The following is a 25,424-nucleotide window of genomic DNA, read 5'->3' as shown; positions in this document are numbered from 1 at the left end:
TTGCAGTCTGCAAGGGAATTTGCCCCAGAGACTTAGTAAATGAGGGGAAGCTGTGCTGACTTCCATCATCCAATCATGTGTGAGCAAGAATGCTGTTTTTTTATTTTCCTTACATGTGATTTGGTATTCTCTGGAAAGTGAAGCTTCACCTCATTTACTAACCCCAAAAGCAAATGCCCTTGCAGAGTACAGCTGCACTTTTGAAGTGCACAGTCTATTTGCAGGATCAATGTCTAATAATATAATAAGAGACCATTTACATTTTTGGAGTGTGTTAACATGTGCTATATTGTGTGTAAACATACAAGGGTAGATTTACTAAAATGGGAGAATCAGAATCTGGTACAGCTGTGCATGGTTGCTAATCCACTTCTAACGTTTGCTTGTTCTATTAGGCTTTGGCAATAAACCTGGAAGCTGATTGGTTTCTATGCAGAGCTGCACCAGATTTTGCACTCTTCAGTTTTAGTAAATACCCTCCACAGTGTGCTAAGGCTGCCCATTAAAAATAATAGCCTGCCAATGCACAAAAAGTCCCAAAAATAAAATGTGTCACAAAATGTGTAATGCAATACACCACAGTATGGTGCATTACCATGCACTGTGGCATGCTACAATGCATATGCTTTGGCTTAGTGCACTGGAGTGCCATTCAAAATGAATGCCACCACAACACAGAAGGAATGTAGTATGCATTGCTATGCATCACTGGAAAACAATAGTCTACATCAGGGGTCCTCAAACTACGGCCCGCGGGCCACATGTGGCCAGCCTAGGACATTTATCCGGCCCGCCGGACAGGGGTGTATCTGCCACAAGGCAAGGGACTAGGGTTTGGCAGGTTGGGAGAGCTCGGCAGGGCTCAGGCGGGAGGCAGGAGGGCGGGATCAGCAATTCTAGAACAGGGGAAGGTGGGCTCGGCTTATGAACCCGAACCACTCACCTGGCCTCTCTGCAGCCAGCCGGCCATCTATTCTGATCAGTGCATGCAACCGTCACAGCCGGAGGACGGAGCCTAGAGCTGACCATGAAGAGGGGGAGCAAGAGAGGAGACTCCATCGCTGCATGTCGGGTATCACGGCCACGGACCCTAGATAAGTGCAATAGATGCTCGATCTCCTCCCTCTCTCCCCCCTCTCTCTCTCCCTCTCCCCCCCCTCTCTCTCCCCCCTTCTCTCTCTCTCTCCCCCTCCTCCTCCCTCCCCCCTCTCTCCCCCCCACCTCTCTCTCCCCCTCCCCCCTCTCTCTCTCCCTCCTCTATCCCCCCTCCCCTCTCTCACCCCTCTCTCTCCCCCTCCTTTCCCCTCCCATCTCTCTCTCCCCCTCCTTTCCCCCTCCTCTTTCTCTCTCCCCCCTCCTCTTTCTCCCCCCTCCCCCCTCTCTCTCCTCCTCCCCTCTCTCTCCCCCCTCCTCCCCCTCTCTCTCCCCCTCCTTTCCCCCTCCTCCCCTGTCTCCCCCCTCTCTCTCTCCCCCTCCTTTCCCCCTCCCATCTCTCTCTCCCCCTCCTTTCCCCCCTCCCCCCCTCTTTCTCCCCCCCTCTCCCCCTCCCCCCTCTCTCTCCCCCCCTCTCTCCCCCCTCTCTCTCTCCCCCTCCCCCTCTCTCTCCCCCTCCCCCCTCTTTCTCTCCCCCTCCCCCTCTCTCTCCCCCTTTCCCCTCCCTCTCCCCCTTCCCCCTCTCTCTCCTCCCCTCTCTCCCCCCTTCCCCCCTCTCTCCTCCCCCCTCCCCCTCTCTCTCCCCTTTCCCCCCTCTCTCCCCTTTCCCCCTCTCTTTCTCCCCTCCCCCTCTCTCTCCCCCCTCCTCTCTCTCCCCCCTCCCCCCTCCTCTCTCTCTCTCCCCCTCCTTATCTCCCCCCCCCCCCCTCTTTACATTGTACACAGATCTGACCCAACAAGGTGTCCTGCATTTACCGTATATTTTGCTCCATAAGACACACTTGGGGGGAAATGTCTGTGCGTCTTATGGAGCAGCCGGCCCAGTATTCCCGCCGCTGTTGTATGTCCGCACTCTCTGGTCATCTCATGTACTGGGTCCGCATTTGTTCATAGTTTTTTTTTAAACTATAGTCCGGCCCTCCAACGGTCTGAGGGACAGTGAACTGACCCCCTGTTTAAAAAGTTTGAGGACCCCTGGTCTTCATCAAAGAAGAACTTTATTTAAGTTCAAGTAACAAATCATCCATAGCTCACAACCAGTACATACAAGCATAAAAGAGACGAAAAGTACACTCATATATACTTGGAGATAACAAGACATTGAATGTGTTGGCTCCACGGTACAAAAATACAAACCCAGATAACAGGGAGAATACAACAGAATACACTACATCGAGGCAGGCACATCTGCCCAAACAGTGACGGTATTAAACTCATCCCAGTGAGAGGGCATCTCATAGAAGTCTATCCAAAATTAGGTCAATGGGGGAGAGACCAGATGTGGCCAGCCAGTCATCCCACAACTTATTGAATTTACCTGGACATCCCTGATGTTGATAGATAAGTTTCTCCAACCGCAGAGTATAATCATGCGGTCCATCCATTCATTCTCTATGTGTAGGTGGTTGATCCGCCTTCCAGTGTTCTAGAAAAAGATTTGTGGCTTTGAACAGAGCCCAGTTACAAGCAGCTCTGGAATGTTCAGTCAGCTGGGGGTCAACCAAGGCACCCAACAGGCATACTTTGGGGTCTAAGGGTAGGGCAGTTTGGAATACCTTGTTAATAGTTTCCATTATCTGGGCCCAATACCTATGTAATTTCGGACAGCACCATAGCAGGTGGATGAGAGTGCCCCGGTCTCGGCGGCACTTATAACAAATTGGTGAGGCCCATAACATGTAATTTGCTTGGAGTATAGTGGGCCCGAAGAATAATGTACAATTGTGAGAGCCTCTGGGACATATTCAAAGAGATAAGATGGATAGACTCAAGGGCACTTTTCCATTGGTCCTCATCTAAGGCCCCTGCATCTTTCGCCCACTCTTCCAAGGCATTACAATGGTAGCCCTCCAGGAACCCTAGGAGGAGCACCCTATAACACTGAGATATAAGGTCTTTTGTAGAGAATGAGTACTGGAATAAACGAAAGATAGGGGTGGGGGACATATGCCAATTCCATGAAGAACCCTGAGCTAAAACAACATGTTTAAGTTGCAAATAATATAAGAACTTAGAGTACGGAAGGTGAAATCTAGACTGTAGTCCCTGAAAAGAAAGTAAGGCCCCATACTGGAAAGTATGGCGTAGGTGCGTAAGGCTCCACACTTGCCACAAAAGGGTGTACTGGAGCTTGGATAGCTCTGGGACAGTTTATTTGTGCCAGATGGCCGCATAACTTGTAAAGTCCTGAACCCTTTCTAGCGGTTTGACTTTATTCCAAATTTTATGCAACAGCAGATAGGTTGGGTATAGCCTGTTAGGCTTGTGGAAGCAGAGATTCCAGTCTTCCTGGTAAGTCCCGGGCTTTAGTAAAAAATAGGGCTATATCTATGACAGAGTTCTGATCTGGAGAGGGGTCCGCTGTAGCGGTCTGAAGACCAGTGTGTAGGTGCTGCAATTGGGCAGCGAGGTAATACACCCACGGTAAAGCAATGCCTCCATTGTCTTTAGAACTTTGTAACGGCTCCAACCTGATTCTAGGTGAGCTGTCCCTCCAAAGTAGAGATCTATAAATCAAATTTACCATACAGAACATTTGTAGGGGTATAACCATAGGGGTATTATGAAGTAAATAAAGCAACTGGGGCATAAGAATCATCTTTATCAAATTGGCTCTACCAATGAGGGAGATCCACAGTTTCCCCCATATTTTGACCTTAGTTCTAAACTTAAGTAGCAGAGGTAGCATATTAGGTTTACAATAATCAATAGGGAATGATGTGATAAAGACTCCCAGGTATTTAAACATGGAGGTATTTTCCACAGGACAAAAAGAGGAGAGGGCGGGGTCTATGGCGCTACGGTGCCATCCAATGGCAGTAGGGCAGATTTAGACCAGTTTATAGTAAGGCCAGAGTAGGAGCCAAAGTACAGATAGTAGACATGGCAGTGCGTAAGGAGGGCCCAGTGTCACCCAGTAAAAGGAGCATGTCATCTGCATAAGGCATTATTTTTCATGTAAGGGACCATAGTGAAATCCTGTGATGCCTTCCGCCAATCTAATGAGAGCTGCCAATGGTTCAATGAAGAGGGCAAAGAGGAGGGGAGACAATGGGCACCCTACCCCCCCTCCCTGATAACTGCACTCGGGGCATTATAAAGAAGTCGCACCCAGGAAATAAACTTATCCCCAAAGCCAAAATGTTTGAGGGTGTTCCAAAAGTATGGCCACTTGATGCTGTCAAATGCCTTTGTGGCATCCAGGGTCAGCAACAAGCAGCCACCCATATTATCCACAAGGGTCTGAATATTAATAAACAGATGTCTCCGTTTTATAGTAGTGGATTTATGTGGCATGAAGACACATTTATCTGGATGAATTATTCTGGCAATTACTTTGTTCAATTTGTTAGCTAAGACTTTGGCTAAGATTTTGACGTTAGTTTGTAGCAGTGAGATAGGTCGGTAGGAGCCTGGGTCAGTAGAAGGTTTGTCAGGTTTCAAAAGGAGGATGATATGAGCCACTGACATGGGAGGAAGGGTCCCAACATCCAACGAGGCACTGAACACTTGCAGTAGATACGGGAGACATCTGCATATTTCTTATAGACCTCTATGGGTAGACCGTCCCCAGAAACCTTATAGGTGGGAAAAAAGCTGGTTGCCTTCTGCAGCTCCTCTAGCATAATAGGATAATCTAAATTTCTGAGAAGGCTTGAGGGTAGGCAGATCTACGAAACCCAGGTACTGCTGAAGGCTCGTCTCAGAGGGGGATACCTTAGAGTGATACAGGTTAGTATAAAACTGGACAAGAGCTGCCATAATAAGTTCTGGGGAATTAACCAGGGTCCAAGACTCCGTTGCCAGGGCCCCAATTGTCTGAGATATAGTTTGTGTGTGGGCAATGTTGGCCAATAGACAGCTGGTCTGTTCACCCTCCTCGTAGAATGCATGCTTTTGAAAGACTCGCCTGCACTCTGCCGTGGAGTTGATGACACTGTGAACACATCCTGAGCTGATAGCCACTCTCCACTGTTAGACACTGATGGATCTGAAACATATGCTTCTTCCAGCCATTGAACTTGAAGAGACAACCTAGATTCCTGCTCCCTGGTGGCTGCCTTGATCGCCATTGTTGCCGAGATAAAAATACCCTGTAAAAAGCATTTAAACATCTCCCACACAGTCAATACATCCTGGCATTGAACATGTATAGCAAAATAGTCCTCACTGTGGGCTGAGATGGTCTCATGAGATGTAAATATATTAAACCAGTTTCAATTTCCAGGGAGCCTTGGACAGCGTAGTGCGAGATCTAGCAGTTATCCAGGCCACCAGGGGGAATGGTCCGAAACCCCTCTGGGAGTGTAGAAAAGTTTGTAAATTGCAAGACTGCAATGTGAATTAGTCAAATATAAATTGATCCTAGACAGTGACATACAGGGTTTAGAAAACCATGAGAATTGATGCTCCTGTCTATGCCTTCACACATCCATCCTCCCAACCTCCAAAAGAAATTTAGATAAGGTTGTGCCACTATAGTGAGGGCTCAGAGATGGAGGTGAATGTTTGTCCAGATGGGGACACAGACAGCCAATGAATTCTCCCATGAGAATGAGAGGGACATCCGGCTTGTCTAGCAAAAAAGAAAGGAGGCCTCTCAAAACAATCCTTGAAAAGAGCGGGGGTATATAAACCATAGCCAGTACACAGGTAATCATAAAAATATGACAGTAAATAAAAACATATCTGCCCTCTGAATCTACATCTGAGACATATTCATGAAACTATAGATCTGTGAATCAGGACACTCACCCCCCTGGAGTAGGAGTTGTGAGTGGAGTGATACACAGAGCCCAACCATGAATAACGCAAACAACTCAGTATGTCTTTAGTACGGTGGATTTCCTTCATTCCACAAAAAGCAGGTTGATTTTTACGTAAGGTGGACATAATCATAGTCCTCTTCAGGGGACTGTGCATACCCCTCACGTTCCAAGAAATTATAGGGATGTCCGCCATGTTGGATCTTCCTCCAAAGCATGCGGTGCATCTGGAAAGTCAAGGTTGGTGGCGAGCTGATGGATAATGGGTAGTTGTACTGTAAAGTAGCAAGGCACAACGGTGAATCAAAAAAAGGTTCCCAATTGGGGAGCAAACAAAAAGGGCCATGGGGCCAACCGTCAACAGAGTCCCAGTCAAGGGACCAGGTGAATCCCTTTTAGGTGGACCTCTCACGGGAAGGCCATGTTGAGATGGTAAAATATAGCTTAGTAGCAATATGACATCAAAGCAAGTGCAGCAGCAGGGAGATGATACTAGGTAGTCCTGAAGTAAAACAGTCCTTTGGAAGTGCAGCTAGAGAAGATGGAGTCAGAACAGGGCACTAATCAAGAAGCGTCAGTCCTCAGGTGCCTGTCAAGGTCATGATCAGAGATCAGCTTTGTTGGCATCAAGCCAATCAGTGGCATCACGAGGTGTTTCAAAGAAATGAGCTCGACCTCCAGCCATGATTCGCAGGTGTACAGGGTATAGCACAGCATAGGATAGCTGAAGATGTTGTAGCCGCTTCTTGACTTCCTGAAATTGCACTGCACGTCTGCAGAATAAGCATGGTAGAATAATACCCTCACCCTGTTGTACTGTATGTTAGGCTGGTTTCTAGCCAGGCGGCATATGATCTTCCTATCCTGATAATTCAAAAGGCGCACCAACAGAGACCTAGGTGGACTGCCTGGGGGCAACGGGCATGTAGGGACCCGATGAGCTCTTTCTATGGCAAAGAGTGGAGTAAAAGATTCTTTACCAAAGAGCTCCAGCAGCCAGCATTCCACGAAATCCGTGGGGTCTGGCCTTCCGATTGCTCGGGGACACCCACAATTCTGATGTAGTCGGCGTAGTTGATTTTCAAAATCCTCATTACGCAAATCATTTGCTTTTGCCATCCAGATAGCAGAACGCGTGTCTTGGGTTAAAGGAAAAAGCCAGTCCTCCACATCACTGAACCGGCTCGTCACAGCCATCGTCCTCTCCCGGATTTTTTGGAGATCTTGTCTGGTAAGAGAGACTTCCTCCTTCAATCCCCCAAATTGGTCATGCAGAGAATGCACTGAAGCTGTGCAGTTCTGCACAGCGCAGAGTATTGCACCCAAAGTGGGTTGTTCAGGATCTTCTGACTGCATATGGTCCCCCTCAAACATACCATCAGCAGAGTCTAGGGCTGCGGCTTGGTCTAAGAGAGGGGGGATAGGGGGATCCAGCAACGCTGAGGCATGTGTATCTGGGAAAGAGTCTGCAGCATTGGGCAATGTCTGCTCAGAGGAGCTCGGTAGCTTCTGGGCATAATAAAGCATGTCACGCGGCACCTCTTTCCCGGCTGGGCAGGTTTACTCACTTTGCCCATGGTGTCTTTGGCCTTGTCTACTGCTCTCGAGGCGCGATGGAAGGGGCTGGTGGGCGCCATTTTGGAGCTCGGTGGACGCCATTTCATCCTTCTTCGTTCTGGTCATAGCAGCATTGGGTTACGGTAAAAAGATGGCAGAGATCGTCCAGGAGGGATAAGGATCAGGAATGGGTGAGAGCGGTAAGCGGTACCGCTGGTGAAAGGATCAATTACAGGATCAGAAAGGGGAGCTCCATGAATCATATCCATTTACATGCCTGTTCCATCCATGCCCCCCAAAAACTGTAGTCTAAATTAACCCTAAATCCAAGAAATCCAGAAACAGAGGTTAGTAAAGGCTTTCCTCATATTCTCTATGGGCCTATTCACACCAGAACATGCTGTGAGAAACCCACGTACTGTATGCATTTCCCAAGCTTCATTCAAAAGGCACTGGATGTGCGATCCGCTGAAGGTATCAATGTAATCCTAGCGACACCCCAAATGCAGATCTGGTTCTCATGGTACCACAGTACCATACAATGAGAAGAAGGGTCAGCCGCACACAGGAGGATAGATGAATATAGTGTGTATTTATTAATCCATAGGACACACAAAACACCAGGACATGAATACAGGACCTGTTAACGTGTTTCACGCGATCTCGTGCTTAATCATAACAAAGAAAACAACAAAAGTACTGTCTTATATAGGTACCATCCATGTACAGTGCATTTTTAAAAGTGGTGCATGTATTACTTTTGATGCCATTCAGTATGATTCCAGAGCATTCAAGTGAATAGGCTGAAAAGCACATCCCACTAAAAGGGAGCAAATTCTTGTGTGATTCTAGTGTGAACCAGCACTCTGTACAGGTTTCCTCTGTCTGCATGTCCTGCTACTATGCCTCCCAAATGCCAATGCTAAGCTATTGTTGTTCTCTGTAATTTTTTTATTCAATGAGAGTTGCTGCTTAAGGCATTTATGAGGTTTGCGCCAGTTCTACACCAAACTACAACTCTACAGCACGACCATATCCTAACTGTGCTGGGTGGTGGTATGCCTAGAGAGCCGAACACACATCCTGTTAAATCTGACATGCTCAATCCAGCAAAGACCAAAAACCCTGCAAGAATTGTGCCATTACATATGTATGGTTCTTCTCAGATGGCATAGGCTGCACAGTGCTGTCTGGTTCCACTGCTGCTCTCCATATGGAAGAGAGAATTATGATACAAAGTTACTGTATATAGTGTATAGTGAATATTACAATACTTATTTACACATAATTAACTAAACACACTATGTGGACCTACAGCTGGTAATATTGGGTCTTCCAGTCTTTCTCTGGCACTAGCCAGAACCTCACTCTTGCTGACACCACCAGAATAGCTAGAAAGGGGACTCTCAGTGGTCACATAAAAATGGCACACACTATCCATTAGAAAATAATAAGATTGCATTGGCAGACCAAAATAAAATACTCTGCTGCTCAGTTCAGTGTCAAAAACATGAGAAAACAGTGCAAAACAAATACAATGCAATTAATTCAGGTACCTTTAAGAATTGACTCAGCATGTACTCTAGTACCAAGAGCACAAACAATAGCTCTCTGAGAAAACATGCCCTAAGTGACTGTGGGGAGCTAACAATGGGTATGGCAAAACTAGTTCACATGAGGACCCTCAGACCAGAGGGGCTAAGCTTAGGCCTGAGAGTTTAATACACTAACAGCAACCCAGTTCTGCCCCCAGGTATGCAACAGGATCTGAACAGTTCTTTGACATGGCTGGCTCAGACGGGGCCCTTTAATGTTGGTGCGCAAAGCAGTGTGCTGTTTCTAGGCACAGTTAAATAAAAGGTTAGACTCAGTCAGTGGGTATGCCTCTTTAAAGAAGCTAGGTGAAAGCAAACACATTCAAAGAAAGAGGAGTGCAATGTAGAGAAAGGTTTGAAGAAGTTAACGTTAGGGTATTATGCAGCGATGCACAACGCGTAATCAAAGTCAGCAGTCTGAAGTAATGACAGCCTTGGTGGCTGTCTGTGGCACTGATAGCTACTGCTTCCAGTCAAAGAAATGACAGCAAGTGTGTATAGCTTCTATTGGGGAACAGTGTCATGTCATGGAAAGCAATGGCCCAACCTGGGCCTGAGTTGCAAACAAGAATTAACTGTTGGTTGTAGTGGTTGTATGGGTCAAAAACCCTCTCACCAGATCCTTCTGTGGCAGTCCTTAGATGACAATCAGCTGTCTGTATGCTGGGGGTCCCCGAACCGCTTCCCGTCCAGCGATATATAGGTACATCACTTGGTATCATTGTTTTCAGCTGGCAATTCTGAAGCCGATAAAAGTAATCCAAGTGGCTAAAGAGCCACTGGATTACTTTTACAGGTGGCAGAAGGGGGTTCTTCCCCTGTTGCCGCCTTTACTGAGCTCTCCCAAGCGATGGGGGAAGCCTGGTAAGGATGCAACCAGCGGCACCTGGCTCCGGGCACACAGTGAGAGTAAAGTTGTCACGTCCGATTCCAGTTGGGGCAATGGCTAGGCAAAGTAGTGGACACTGGCATCTTATGGGCAAATAGAGTTCTGCATGCCTAGTGTTACAACAGTATGTTACAATACTAGTTACACTCCCACCTTATATGTCAGCAGACTTTGGTTTGCATAGATTGCATCATTTTGACATCAGTTTGACACTCTTCTGAGATCATATAGAATTCATTGACAAGTGCATTTGACAGCAGTAGACTTCCTTCTGGCCTATATTTCATCTGCTTCAGGTGAGCTTTATAATCCATTAGTATGCGAATTCAAACCCGTTTAAAGTGAACAAAAGCCAGTCCACACAGGCCTTTTGATAGGAAAGGTCTGTATACCAAACTCTGTCAGGTAATGGATACAAACTCATTGTGGAGGAAAGGTTACAAAACAAACTGGTGTAAGCCTTAGCAATGCTGACATAACTATACATATAGCAGACATAGTTTATAAAAACCTAAGCAAAGCCAAAGCTGGAATGCCAATCCATTGGGCCTCAGTTTCCATATTAAAAGGCTTTCCTGGTAAAACAATTAAACAAGGCATCTAATTATTATTATTATTATTATACAGTATTTATAAAGCGCCAATAGTTCGCTCAGCGCTGTACATTACAAAGGGAGACAGAACATGTGACAGAACAATACCAATACAATGCAAAACATGAGGGGATCAAGGGCCCTGCTCTTTCGAGCTTACAATCTAGGAGGGAGGGGGTGGTGGCACAGGAGGAGATAGCTGTGGGGGATGGAGTGGTAGGAAGAGTGGAGGAGGTCGGAAAGTTAGCAGGGGGTGGGGTAGGCTTCCCTGAAGAGATGGGTTTTCAGGGTGCGCCTAAAGGAGAGGAGAGTAGGTGATAATCTGATGGGTTGGGGCAGGGAGTTCCAGAGGATGGGTGACACCCTGGAGAAGTCCTGGAGGCGGGCATGGGAGGAGGAGACCAGGGAACTAGAGAGAAGGAGGTCTTGTGAGGAGCGGAGTGTGCGTGCTGGGCGGTACTTGGATATTAGGTCAGAGATGTAGTACGGGGCAGTATGGTGGACAGCTTTGTACGTCAGCGTTAGGATTTTGAATTTGATCCGTTGCGCAATCGGAAGCCAGTGGAGGGATTGGCAGAGGGGGGTGGCGGAGACAGAGCGGTTGGAAAGGTGAATGAGTCTGGCAGCCGTGTTCAGGATGGACTGAAGAGGGGATAGCCAGCGGCGAGGCAGGCCAGTGAGGAGGGAGTTGCAGTAGTCGAGTCGTGATATGATGAGGGAGTGGATGAGCTGTTTAGTGGTTTCTGGGGTAAGGAACGTGCGGATTTTGGCGATGTTGCGGAGGTGGAGTCTGCACGAGTTTGTTAAAGATTGGACTTGGGGCTGGAAGGATAGGTTGGAGTCCAGAATGACACCCAGTACTCTGGCCTGCGGGGCGGGTTTGATGGTAGCGTTGTTGGATGTGACGGAGAAATCAATGGGGGGTGGTGTCCGGGCTGGGGGGAAGACAAGAAACTCGGTTTTGGAGAGGTTCAATTTAAGGAAGTGGAGTGACATCCAGTCTGATATGTCGCTCAGTAGGTGTGTGATTCGGGCTGAGACCAAGGGGGTGAGGTGGGGGGTTGAGAGATAGATTTGTGTGTCGTCGGCATAGAGGTGGTAGTTGAAGCCGTGAGAGTGTATGAGTTGGCCAAGGGAGGAGGTGTAGATGGAGAAGAGAAGGGGCCCGAGGACAGAGCCTTGAGGGACCCCAACAGAGAGGGGGAGTGAGGGGGAGGTGGTAGCATTATAGGTAACGCTGAAGGAGCGTTGTGACAGGTAGGATGAGAGCCAGGAGAGAGCAGAATCTCTGAGGCCGAGGGAGTGTAGTTTTTTGAGGAGGAGGGGGTGGTCGACTGTGTCGAAGGCCGCAGAGAGGTCAAGGAGTAGGAGCACTGAGTAGTGTCCATTAGCTTTGGCGGTTAGCAGGTCGTTGGAGAGTTTGAGTAAGGCAGTTTCGGTGGAGTGTAGGGGACGGAAGCCGGACTGTAGGGGATCGAGGAGGTTGTTGTCGTTGAGGTGAGAGCATAGGCGGGTGTAGACTAGGCGCTCGAGGAGTTTAGATGTAAATGGGAGCAGGGAGATGGGTCTGAGGTTGTTCGGGTCATTGGGGTCCAGGGAGGGCTTTTTAAGTATGGGGGTGATGTGTGCATGTTTCAGAGGGGAGGGGAAAGTGCCTGAGGAGAGGGAGAGATTGAAGATGTGGGTGAGGGAGCGTAGGATGGAGGAGGAGGAAGGTCGTAGGAGTTGTGAGGGGATAGGGTCGAGGGGGCAGGTGGTGAGGCGGGCATCAGAGAGGATCTTGGAGACTTCCTCGATGGTAGTAAGGTCAAAGGTGCGGAGTGTTGGGGGAGCTTCAGTATGAGGGATGTAGGGTGGGGTGGAAGAGGAGGTCAGAGCAGTGGTGGGGCCGTGGGAGAGGGGTGATGAGGGGGTAGCTGAGTGAGGGTGAAGGGGGTTGGAGAAAGTTTGAGCAGCGACGAAGTCCCTGCGGGTTATGTCGAGGGGGAGGGGGGATAAGGGGGTAGCTGTGTGAGAGGGGACAGGTTGAGAGGGCGTGTGAGTTGCGGCAATGTCCTTGCGAATTGTGTCAATTTTGTTTTTGAAGTGATTGGCAATCTCAAGGGCAGTGAGTGAGGTGCTGGGTGGAGGTGGGGGTGGAGAGAGTAGAGAGTTGAAGGCAGAGAAGAGTCGGCGAGGATTGGAGGAGAGGGCCTTGATGAGGGTCAAGAAGTAGGCCTGTTTGGCAGCATGGAGGGAGGAGGTGTAGGTGCGGAAGGCAGATTTGTAGCGGGTGAAGGCTTGTTTGGATTTGGTTTTGCGCCATAGTCGCTCTAGGGCACGACTTTGTCGTTTGAGGGTTTTGGTGTGATCAGTCTGCCAGGGCTGGAGCGGTCGGGGTCTGATGTTGCGTGTGGTTAAAGGCGCTAGTGAGTCAAGGGCTGTTGAGAGCGCATTGTTGTAGGCGGTCAAAGCCAAGTCGGGGCAGGACAATAAGCAGCAACTACAGTTTCCTTGGCTCCATCTTTCACAAACCAGGTCCACAGAGGCAAGTAATTGCTTGCAATAGTTATATCAAGTAAAATTGCAATTTACTATATCACAAAAATGGATTTTCATACCAGAAATCAGTAAGAAGCCAGTTACCTGAGAAGGTGGCTCCATCCCTAGGGGGCATTTTACGAACTGTAGTAGTGATTCGTGGACTATCTTGCACCTCTGATAGGGATCCAGGACCTGTAACACAGACTTTTTTTTAAAGACAAGCCAACCACCATTTTCTGAATACACTTGTACTTCTATATATGTATTTTAAAAAGTTATTTAAGCTGAGCTCCGGGATAATCAAATATTGTCTAAATGAAAAAGGCATGTGGATTCTTACATGAATCCTAGTATGCTTTGTGTATTTCTTCCAAATCTGTTCAGTAATCCACAGTAAAACTTTAGTTTACTGTAATAAAGACTGCTCAATATTGCTATTTCTCCTTGTGTAGGGTGACTAGTATTGTCTCCATCCCCCTCTGTAGTTTTCTGAAAGTAGCCTGTAGCAGTTGGGGTTGTCACTATCCTTTCCATATGTAGCCAGGGGCTGGCTATATTATCATACCATTCAGGGACATTTGCAGATGAGACTATGGCAAGGCTATTGAATTAAAATCCACCAAGGTCCAGGCAGTACCATTTTCATCCATCAGAGATCCGAATCTCATGTAGGCCTCAGGCCCCCCCCCCCCCTGTCACTGCCTTCAGTCCCCCCATGTTACTGTCTTCAGCCCCCACATTGCAGTTCTCAGCCCCCTTCCTCACTTTAATGCCCTCACCCAACCCACATTACTGTCTTCAGCCCCACGTTACAGTTCTTAGTCCCCCCCCACTTTAATGTCCTCAGTCCCCACACACTGCAGTCCTTAGCCCCCCACATTACTGTCCTCAGCTCTCCCCCCACTTTAATGCTCTCAACCCCCCTGCATTTCAATTCTCAGCTCATCCATTTTAATGTCCCCCTCCCACACTACTGTCCTCAGTCCCCCAACATTACTGTTCAAAGCCCTCCCACATTCATTCCTCATCTCCTTTTCACATCAGCCCCCTTCACTCTAATGTCCTTAGCCCCTTTAACTTTGCCCTTCCCCCACACTCCTACCTTACACAGACAGTGATTGACAGATAATGACTGATTGCTAAGACTGCCCTTCATCCTAGCAGCCAATCACCTGCTTGTTAAGCTCAGGCAGCTCCCGCCCTCCATCCAGAACTGTCCTGTCTCCCGCTGTCAGCTCTGTGAGGATGACCGCGAGACGGCTGGGGTAAGAACAGGATCCTAAATGGCAGGACCACATGGGTCCACATGGGATAGTGACTCGGTCCGCATCCGGACCCCGGTCCACCATTTAGTGATGCGTTAATCCTTTTACCCCCTGGTGCCGAGTACTGGGACTGCTACATCACTTCCTGTTAGCAGAGTGGATCCAGTCCTTCTGACAGCAGAGGATGCTGGGACCTGTAGTTCTATAGCCAATACATACTGTATTTCTGAGTGCTGATTTAACTACAACTACCAGAGAGCTGGGGAACCAAAAGGTTGCTGGGAGAACTGATATATTCGAGAGCAAGGGACTGGCTTTCTTGGTGCAGGATTCTGAGCAAAGGGGGACTGCCGTTCTCTTCCAGAGACAGATTGTTGACTACTACTGTGGGACTCTGCATTACAGTTCAGCACAGCAGTGCAACCGATTGCCAGACCAGGATCACATTAGTTTCTCTGCATCGGTACTGTCTTTATCCAGTCTTCAGCCAGTCATCTCTGCCTGCCACACTGTCAGGCGGTAACTTTGCACCTCTCTGCGAACAGCCACGAACCTGTGCAAGAATCCTGTTCCTAGGAGGCCATGCTATCCATGAGATTGGTGAGTGGACGGATCCCAACATTTTTCTGACAGCATTCAGGAGACACTGCATGCAGACACCTTTAAACTTCATTACCAGGATATCTTTGCTTTAAGCGGTACCACAGTCTATCCCCGCCATTACTAGCAGAAGACAATGGTTACTATCACATCAGGAGCTTTAAATATCTCAGGACTCAAGTAGCTATTTCTAGTTAAAGGGACCTCTTTGCATCTAAACCATTGTTATTCAAATGAGGGTGTCTATATATATATATATACATAATTCTTTGCATTTCTTATTGTGACGCCCTTGGCCCAGATGGAGCTGATAAGTTGACAGGCCTTCTCTTCCCCCTCCTGTTGCTGGTGCTGCAGTTACAGAGCTACAACATACCATTTGTGACTGTATAATCTGTTAACTGTTGCTGTTTATTATTATTATTATTATTATTATTCAGGATTTATATAGCGCCAACAGTTAGCACAGCGCTTTACAACATAAGGGAAGACAGTACAATCACAACACAATTTAATATAGGAGGGATCAGAGGGCCCTGCTCATTAGAGCTTACAATCTAAGAGGAAGGGTTGTTTCCATTTTATCAGTGTTTTGCTTTTATGCAATAACTGGGGATCTGCCTCCTAAACCTTCAGTCTGTGGTCCACTCTCTTGAACAAGCCTAATATAGAGGTGTTACTAAAGAATTGTGTCTCTTACATTATTATTTGATACTGTTGAAATATGTCTGAAGCAGGGGCGGACTGGCAACTCATGGGGCCCCCAGGCAATAGGGGATCATGGGGCCCCTGTGTCCTTGCCCAAACTCAAAAAAGCCTATGAAAAAGGTACCAGGGGCATCTCATGGGGCCCCCCACTGACCCCGGGCCCTCGGGCAGTGCCCGAGTTTCCAAATGGTCAGCCCGCCCCTGGTCTGAAGGTGTCGGGAGGCTTGCAAGGTCAGAGCAACCACTGGGGACAAGCATTATCAAGCGGCACCTCCAGCGATAGTGCTAGACATACAAAATGTATTCATATTGTTTGTGGCTATTACAGAATATATTTAAATGAGCTTTTTTGTGTGCCTGGACTTTAGCTCTAATGCTGCCTATTTCCTCAAAAGGAACATTGCCAGTTCATTATGGTTGGTCATGTTTCATGCCGCCATCCAAGGTTTAGTACTATATATGACACTTTGAAGCTGGTAAAACATCCCAAAGTTTAGTACTGCAAAAAGTGTTCCGTTATTAAACTACAGCTGGTAAAGGAATATGATCCCATATTCGTGAGACAAAAAAAAAAACACTACAGAGGACGTTTAGACTATGTCTCATCTCTACAGCTGTGCTTTCACGGTGGAAGGTATTATATCCAATTCACACGTATTCTTGTGATCCTACTATGGATACATATACTTCTACAAATGTAGAGATGTTAAGCTGGGAATATGCATTTGGCACACAGAGAGGAAGGTAATGAATGAGGACAAGCAAGTGTTGGCGTAGTTTTAGATGGGTGATCTGATCTGATCACTTCTGTCAGAAAAGGGCTGTGTGTCACCCCCATACTGAGCTACAACAGCTCAGCAGTACAAATGAATGGAGATTGCTCTCTGCCAAGCTCACATGACAAGGGGAAGACCGATTCCCATTCATATCTGTGCTAAGCTGATGCAGCTCTGGCGGGAGACACAAAGCAACTCTCTATCAGGAAAATGCTCCACATTTAAGCACCTGTCTAACATTCTCCTTAGGGTCTATTCACACTTTAAGCATTGTCAACAAAAGATATTTGCCATGTATGGCCAGCATTACTTCAAATAAAAGGATGAGAATAATTGCGAGGATAAAAGCAGACTTAAAATGCAAATTTTTCCCACCATACTATATATAGCCTGACAGTTTTGCACACACTCCTTCTGTACAGAGCTCTTTTTCACAAGCTACTGGCTCTTATACAAATAACTGACTATAAATAAATTGTATCTAAACATTAATCATGAAAACCATATTACTGCTTGCAACAATTTACCCATAGATTACCCCAGTACCTAGATTTGTATTTAAGATTTTATGTATTTATGATTTTTAATGCATTTGCCGGTCTAATGCCTCAGAGTTAAATTTGGTTTATTTCTAATAGAGCAATAGCTGGCAGTCATGACAGAAATGGAATAAAAGGTAAATATCCAAACCTCCCACCTTTCTAAAATGATAAAGAGGGATACCTTGTAGAACACAGCATGTAGGCAAAGGACACATCCCTGCTATGGCCCCAGTTAAACGGACCACGTAGATCTAATATGCAGAAAATGATTGGCTAAAAAATGCAGCGATATAGAGGCTGGATAAAAAGATTAGTGCAGAATAAGACTTTAGGTAGTAAAACATTACATTTTGTATAGAGATGTACACATCACACCAAAAAGAGGGATAACTAAGGCAGCATGAGGCACAGAGGGATTTGGTCTCAATAGAGGGACAGTTGGTAGCTATTAATCACATTTGCAGTTATAAAAAGTTATAAAAACTACTTTTTACCTGCTCAGAGAATGTCCAGAACTCCTCACAGTTCTTGATAATTGTGTTTCTGGGTTGGTATTTAGGACTCTAAAGCTTTGAGGTGGTATCTTCTCAAAGTTCCACGTGATATAGTGGTTATATCCTTGTCCACAGACTTCCCATAGGCAGAAGGAGGGAGCTCCAGGAGTAACAGATGTCACTTGCGGCTTGGTAATTTTTACTTTTTGGGCAAACATACAGGCTATTGTTTGCAGTCTTTTGGCACATATAGGGTACATGGGGTTAAAATTCAGCAATTAACTTTTAAATATGCTTCCTGGCTCAGTTTCTGGGTCTTTAAAGGGACTATATAATGGATTTGGGTCAATTTTAAGTTTGTAAGTTTTAAAACAATGCTTTATAGGGTTTTTAATGTACAGTATACGGTATATACAATCTTTGTTTTATATATAAATATTTAAAATGTGTGTAAACCCTTACAATGAACTTCTTTTATTTGCTCCCTTTGGCTCTATGTTATGGGTGACTGAAAGCCGTTTGTAATATCAGTGTGATGGTATATCTGTTCGAAATTCAGGTCTGCCCTATTTCCTGTGCACACTTCCTGTGCTATCTCAAAAATCTAATTAGCCCTCTTAATTCTTATCTTGGGACTACAAAATGACTAGTGTCTATGGCAGGGGTAGGTAACCTTTGAGAGGTGGAGATCTACCTGAACAATATGGATGAGATCAAAGATCACGGGGTGTGGAGCCATTTTTTTTTTTTTACGAAATTTACTAGCAAGCCTCCAATAAAAAGTAAAGACAGCATGAAAGAAAACTTACCAAAATCTTATAAAACTAATGTCAATGTAGAAAGATAAACTTAGCCTACCTTAAAATTTAGCTTCAGTGAGAAACTCAGCATTGCTTTCACAGTTTTTTTCATGTCTGGGGAGTAATTTGTTACCCTCACAAGGCTAATGCTGGAGTTCACCATGAAATCAAAACATCTGATACTGCAGGCTGATTTTTTCGACTAGTTTCAGGCCTGGCTATCTGCTCTGATTTCTAACCAGTGAATGTAGAATTGGAATTTTTTACGTAGTTTAGCAAAAGACAACTGGAAAGGGCTGACAACATTCTGTCAACAAAAATGCTGTTTGTTGTGAGCCTACAACAGGACTTAGGAGCTGAATGCATTTTTGGCAGATCAGCAGGCCTTTCCCTGAACTTGCAGGGTCTTTAAGGATATAAAACATGGGAAAATGTGCATGTATTGCAGAGATGTACTGCATATGTTTATTTTATTTTTCCCTGACATGTGGGTTGATACATGATTCCCAAAGCACTAAGGTTTAGCTAAAGAGAAAGCACAAAAAAAGTTGTGGGAGGGAAAGAGGTTGGACAAATGACACACACTGCTCCCACTCTTCCACTTGTGTGTAAAAGTATCAGCTTGAGCCACTGAGCTCTGTTATTACAGCTTAGGAGAAACTAGAAAAGAATTCTAATGCTCCACTTGCTTATTATTTGCATATAACATCAGCAGCCTACATCTCTGAATCTATGAATCATTCTGACATAAAGTTTTTTCTGCAAATGGATTTTTCCATATACTTGCAACAAATTTACTTTAATCACAGTGTAGACTGCAAGAGGTCCACACTGCCCACTGCCCCTGCAAGACCCTATCTCTCCTGTCTCTTCCGTCTACCCATTCAAGTTGTCATCTGGCACGAGACATAGATATTCCCACCTGTATGTATTCTTTGAGGCAGCTGACACTTTAAAGCAATTGTAAATGCATTTTAAAAAAAATAACAATCATGTCATACTTACCTGCTCTGTGCAGTGGTTTTGCACAGAGCAGTCCCAATCCTCCTCTTCTCTGGTCCCTGCCTGTGCTACTGGCCCCTCCCTGCTGCCAAGTGCCCTAAAGCAAGCAGCTTGCTATGGGGGCATCAAAGCAGGCTCGCTCCAAGCCACTGCTCTGTGTGACCATTCACATACAGCCACGGCTCCGCCCAGCTCCCCGCTCTCTCCTCATTGGCTCACTGGATGTGATTGATAGTAGTGGGAAGCAATGCCTCCTGCTACTGTCTCAGCCAATGATGAGAGAAATACCATGGAGACCCGAGGCTTGAGTGCACAACGCTGGATCGAGAAGGGGCTCAGGTAAGTATTGGGGGGGGGGGGCTGCGGGATCTTCTGCACACAGGTTTTTTACCTTCTTGCATAGAATGCATGAAGGTAAAATACCTTCAGCCTTTACAAACCCTTTAAACAAAGATATACCCTGTGTCAGACCTCAGTAGTTTTTAGTTAAGAGCCAAGAGTTAGTTAATAGCTAAGAGTAAAGCTGGCCATACATGGATGAGATTTGGACGATTCAGCAGGGATCGGCCACATTTCACTCCATGTGTGGCCACTGTGGTTTAACAGAACCACCCTGTTGGTATATATCCACTCGATCAATGCTGCATGCAATAGACTGCAGTGCTGATCTGTGTATTCTGACAACAGGGAAGTCTCCCTGCTGTCAGAATACAATGACACAGCAGGGAGGATTCCTCCATCCACCTTGCATGAAAAAAAACTGATCCATGTATGGCCAGTTTTATCACACTAAACCACTGACAGCTCTCTCTAGTGGTTAATCTACAAATCTCTATATTTAGTACAATAGCAAAAACTAGAGAAGCTACAATTTCTGGGGAAATTGTGTGAAGTGTTCTTGCCTCCACCAGTAGTCTACAACTGGAGTGGGCGGAGTAACTTGGTGGAGTGGCTTGTCACTCTGCTGCCTGCTCACACACCTGGGTTCCTATGGCAACTCACTCTACAGCAAGGGCAGAGAAGAGCGGTTAAAAACAAACTGCTCCAACTTGCTCACTTCACTGGCGGTTGCCATCTTCAATCGGCTGTAGTTTAAAACACCGAAGAGCTTTATATTGTGAGAATCACAAGACCCAGACCTACATTTTGATGCATAGTATGTCTCTGAAATATTAAAAATGAAGGCACAGTCACAGTTTAGAAATTGCCCTTCAAATTTGAGGTGGCTAGAGTGGAGTTTCAATGAATGTCAATGGGCGGCGTGAGTTGCAAACAAATGGTCATATTGTGAAAACTATCAGGACTATGGCTTAGCCGTTGACATTTTTAATGGCAGCAGGGATAGCTGAACGTTTTGATATAAGATTTGTGTAGGTGGGCTTGAAAATGAGGGAGTGATGGCAGTTTATAAATCACATCCTGATTTTTCAGCTCACACTCTAGCTTTTGTCAGCTCCCACTCTAGTTTTGAACATTCCGCCATTCATGGGACCAATTTCACCACAAAAATGCCAATATTTCTTGAACCATTCGGCGAAACGTTCCACAAAGTAATAGCACACCAATTGGGAACAATCCGCACGTTTCGGTATATTACTGTCTATGTAGTGTAAAAACTGTGGGAAGAGTTAGGGTGGTAAATTTGGCTATAATAAGAATATATATGTGAGATAACAGTAAGTGGTCTTGCCATGCAAGAACACTTAATAAGGTAATGTATGCTATAAAAATGTGAAAGTCATTAAACCCTTCAGTAATGACCCAAATTAGTTGTCTACTGACCCTTTAGGTCACCTGGCTCATTTGATTCAGGTCTGGGTATTCCTAGAAATAATAGTTCATAAATAGATCAATCCCCAAAGACAAGTGACGTGTACTGTGAAATCAACTCAGAGAATGGGAAGCATCCTTCTTAGTGCATACCAATTCCAATCCTGCCTGTGTTGTAAGCTGACCCTTGTGTTACTGAGAGACAGGTACAAATCTTTACCTAATCCAACAGAAACACACAAAATCCTCTATAATCGTACTATATGGCATAATCCTCCACAGAGATTTAACTGAGCTCTATATGGGCCCCACTCCTCTTCTTTAATCACCCATATAAAAGACTACACTCTGTGCATGTTAGTCACATATTTTGTGTGAGGGATTTACTTTAATTCATGATAGAATAAATAAAGCATGCTATTAATCAGGATTCACTAGGAGGAGGACCTGAGCTCAGCACATTGTATCACATATTCTGAAATTCACCTGTATATAAAAAAACAAACATAACCAACAGCTAAATACTTATGCTGAAATTAAAAATGCTTTAAGCAGTTAGGCTTTGTTTAGACTTGTGGTTGATGGGAAGAAAAAATGCATAGTTGAGCTGCGTTTCTCAAATTTCAGTCAGGGGCTGAGAGGCTCTGCAGACCAGCTTTCTGAGACTTCCCCCCCTGCACTGAAACTTTGGAGAAAGTTCTAGAAGCAGTGGGCGGAGGTAAGGAGTGGCTGGTCTTCACTCTCAAGGGATCCTGGCCAATCCACAACAAAAGGATTGGCAAGGGGCCAGGGACACCCTTAAGAGAGACCAAGCTTGCTCAGCAGCAGGAGAGTTCTTGTGGAAGATGGAGAGGAAGTGACAGGCTGAGGCTGAAGAGCAGGAGCCTGTGAGGAGGCCCAGATGGAGAGAGCTCACCTACTGCAGAGGATCATGGAAGGAGGAAAGCTTGGGACTTCACTAGCCCCCAGAGCGAGGACCATGCAGCAGCAAAGGAGGGGCCCAGCAGAAGGCCTGAGAGCAGCCACTGACCCAGCAGCAGCATAGGAGAAAGACTGTGTAAGTAGACCTGAACCCCTGGGCCAGTAAGGGGAAGGAGCACTCTGGTGGGAAATTGGATTAGCTGCTACCCGGGACTGTTTCACACTGAAGTGGCAGGCACTGGATCCCCTGCCCAGGGATTCACCCAGTACAGCTGGATGAGGGGAGTATTCATTTGGGGTCTGGGGTGGTACATCAGGAGATCCTGGCTAACTCTTCAAAAGAGACTTGTATATAGTTCCAGGGAGTCTGTCCTCAGTTGTCATTCCCCTTGAACATCCCATACATATCCTACCCTATCCAAGTTTTAATTCCCCTAATAAAGTCCAAAAAACAAGCTGAAGGACTGGTCACTGTCTTCTAGATGCTGTATGGAAGATGCATGTTGCCTGGCTGCACAGGACAATTGGAGGACCCAAAACTTCAGCGACTCCTATGGGGATAGTGTTACACACACTTGGCATTGCCGGTTGCAGTGCTGTGAGACAAGTAGCATGTACTATAAAACAAGTATAGAAATAAGGGATTCTGACTTTTTTTCAAGTTTCATTTGCTGTATGCTTGTTCCAGGTCTATGACCCAGAAGTACTGAAGATTCTCACTGTCAGATAAATAACAGAAATAGGCAAGCAGTGAAAGGCCCTTATATCACTTTCATGATTTTTTTATTAAAAGGGGAAGAGGCATTTTTGGGATGGTTTTTTTAACTGAACAAACAAGCTCCAAAGATGTTGCAAGCAGGAGTTTTTACACAGCAGCAGAAGCTCAAGTGTGAAAACATATATAGACGTACATAGGGAAGCATTTTTTTTTAGCTTTTCAGGAACTTTTTTTTAACGCAAAAGTGCTTCAAAAACTCCTCAGTGTGAAGTAGCCTTAGTTTCCAGAATATTGCTTTGTTTCCAGGATGTGAAAACCATTGGTGAGCATCCACTGTGGCCCCTTGATTGCATAGTCTTTAAAGTTTTGTGCATGGAGATTAACATATACTGGTAGCTTCTATGAGGCTATATATGAGACTTATATGAATAAAAAATGTCCCTTCAGAAAAGTGCCATCACTGTATACTGTTGGATCAGCAGGTTGGAATCACCAGTCTGAACAAAAATTCTTGAGGATATTCTACAAAATTAATAAATCAGAACATTAGATTTTGGGGGGAAGTGGGGAGGATTAAAGTGACAATTACTTATGGTGGTTGTTGATAAAGTGTCTCTGACCAAAAATGACTGTTCTGGGGGTTTTTTTGGGGGGAAGGGGGGGGGGGGGGTGGGGTTAAGTAACACTGACCACCAATGAGTTTTTTAAAGGGTGGAGAAATGAAAAGATAAATGGAAGCAATCCCAAATTTAGTCTTTTTCCTTTACATAGTAAGAAAACAGTGATTGTTGAATACCTCCAAAAGAAATCTTTATCTGTCTCAAAAAATGATTTAAAATGTATTTGGGTACAGTGCTGTTTGACCAAGTAATTGTCAGTGCAACTATCATAGTACTGAACACTGAATGGATGCCTGGTAATAAAGGGGTATATACTGTATAAGCTAGTATGTATAACCAACATTTTATATTCCTGATATATGCCTGCTGTACCATGTACTTGTATGAAAATGTATCCTGTTCTCTTTGTATTGCTTTCTTTGTGTTAAATCCCTGGTGTTTCTGCCAGGCCCTCTGCTTTCTTATTAAAACTGACCACACTAATTAGGAGAGCACAGCACGGGCAGTTCTCTAGCTATGCTGGGAACAGGGCCCGGGGTCAGTAGGAGGCCCCATCAGATGCCCCTGGTACCTTTTTGATAGGCTTTTTTGAGTTTGGGCAAGGACACAGGGGCCCCATGATCCATTATTGCCCGGGGGCCCCATGAGTTGTCAGTCCACCCCTGGCTGGGAACTCAGTGTGCTGTCCTCCAATGATCAGAGTTGTGCTGACATACCCCCCTTCCTGCACAGCCATTCACTAGGAAGATTAGTGTATTGTTGTTTTTCCTCTCCCAGCTCTCTGTTCTAAGCTGCATAAGGAGCTTAGAGGGTATGCGCTCAATTAAAACAAGGGAGGAAAGGGTATTTATAATGTTTTTATATCTATACATAAGTCTTTTGCATTTCATTTCTATTTCAAACTGACTGGTTGTTTTACAAGGCGAGGGTTTACATACACTTTAAGTCGCACTCTAAATGGTTGATCTACCCAAAACTGAAATACTGGGTAGACTGACCCTCTAAAATAAAAAAGCCACCAGCTTCATATATCTATCAGGGCCTCCAGTAATAAGAACTCTATACCTAAGATGTCATGTCTGCCTACCTGCCATGGCATTATGAGTTTGTCTTACTCTCCTCAACATAGGACCATGGCACAGATCTTTTCTTCATATCTTTGAAATTCATGACATAAGCAAACAGGTTGGCACTCTTGCCTTGCAGCTCTGGGACTTTGGTTTAAAACCAGTCCAGTGAAAAAAACAGCCCGCATGGGTTTCCTTCCATGTCGTAAGTTTATTTAATCCCAGGACCCTGCATTCACTCTATCTGGTCTCCCATAGTACACAGAACATGGAAATACAATTATTTTAGTGAATATAAACAGCTAAATACCTTTTTCTCATCAGCATTTAGAGCTGTCTTGTAACAAGGGTTGCTGTTAGAAACCATGGGACCCCATACAGCCAACCTGACAGGAACCCCCTCCCCCCAAAAAAACCCCACAGTTTACTATGCTTCGACTAAGAATGAACACAGTGAGTGATTAGTACAGAGGGGGCAGGTAAATGTGACATATTTACCGAACCCTTATCCCACTCTCCATCCAGAAGGATCCTATTGTGTGCTTGCAGCTACCGGTGGGAAGGAGAGGAAGAAAGTCAGCAGCACTGTGGTGGTACACAAGCAAGGCCTGGTCAGCAGGGGGAAATGTATAGTGCACAAGGAGGGTGATGGGTGCGGTGCGGTGGGATGGTCAAATACTGGAACCAATCCCCTTATGGCTCTCTTCAGCAGCTGAAAGCCAGCAGGCTTGGTGGCTTTCAACTGGTGCAGAGAGAGCCATACAGGGGATTGGTTCCAGTAACTGCCTCCCTGCCGTGCTGATCAACCCCCCTTCCCACATCCTATTTACCTAGCTGCCTGGGCCCTCCTGCTGGCCTGAGCCCTGTAAAGGAGGACTGGTTATACCCCCCTTATCCACGGCCCTGCTTGTGACTTTTATCGGTGTCCAGCAGAGCACTGGTTAAAGCTTGTAGTGTGATAGCACCCAGATATGGCAGATTTCCCCTTTAAACTCTAACACTTCTAGCAGCCTGTGTTTGTAAAAGCAAGGTTTTTTGCTTATCTTCCCCCCTCCCTTATTTCCTG

The 25,424-nt window shown here is 45.8% G+C and overlaps 1 protein-coding gene across 6 annotated transcripts in view; it reads right to left on the bottom strand.

The window, feature by feature from the left end:
- Positions 1–25,424, bottom strand: part of EMID1 (EMI domain containing 1) — a 168,040-nt gene that overhangs the window by 76,360 nt on the left and 66,256 nt on the right. For all 6 annotated transcript variants that reach the window (XM_089655437.1, XM_089655438.1, XM_089655434.1 and 3 more), the window contains exon 4: positions 13,178–13,267. In XM_089655437.1, coding sequence (XP_089511563.1) covers positions 13,178–13,267 — 90 coding nt within the window. The remainder of the gene's footprint in view (positions 1–13,177; positions 13,268–25,424) is intronic.

This window comes from Staurois parvus, unplaced genomic scaffold (genome assembly GCF_062004578.1).
Source record: "Staurois parvus isolate SC_StPar_1 unplaced genomic scaffold, SC_StPar_1.0 ptg000840l, whole genome shotgun sequence".
NCBI lineage: Eukaryota > Metazoa > Chordata > Amphibia > Anura > Ranidae > Staurois > Staurois parvus.
Note: the sequence above shows the minus strand (reverse complement) of the source record. Positions and strands in the feature narration are given on the sequence as shown.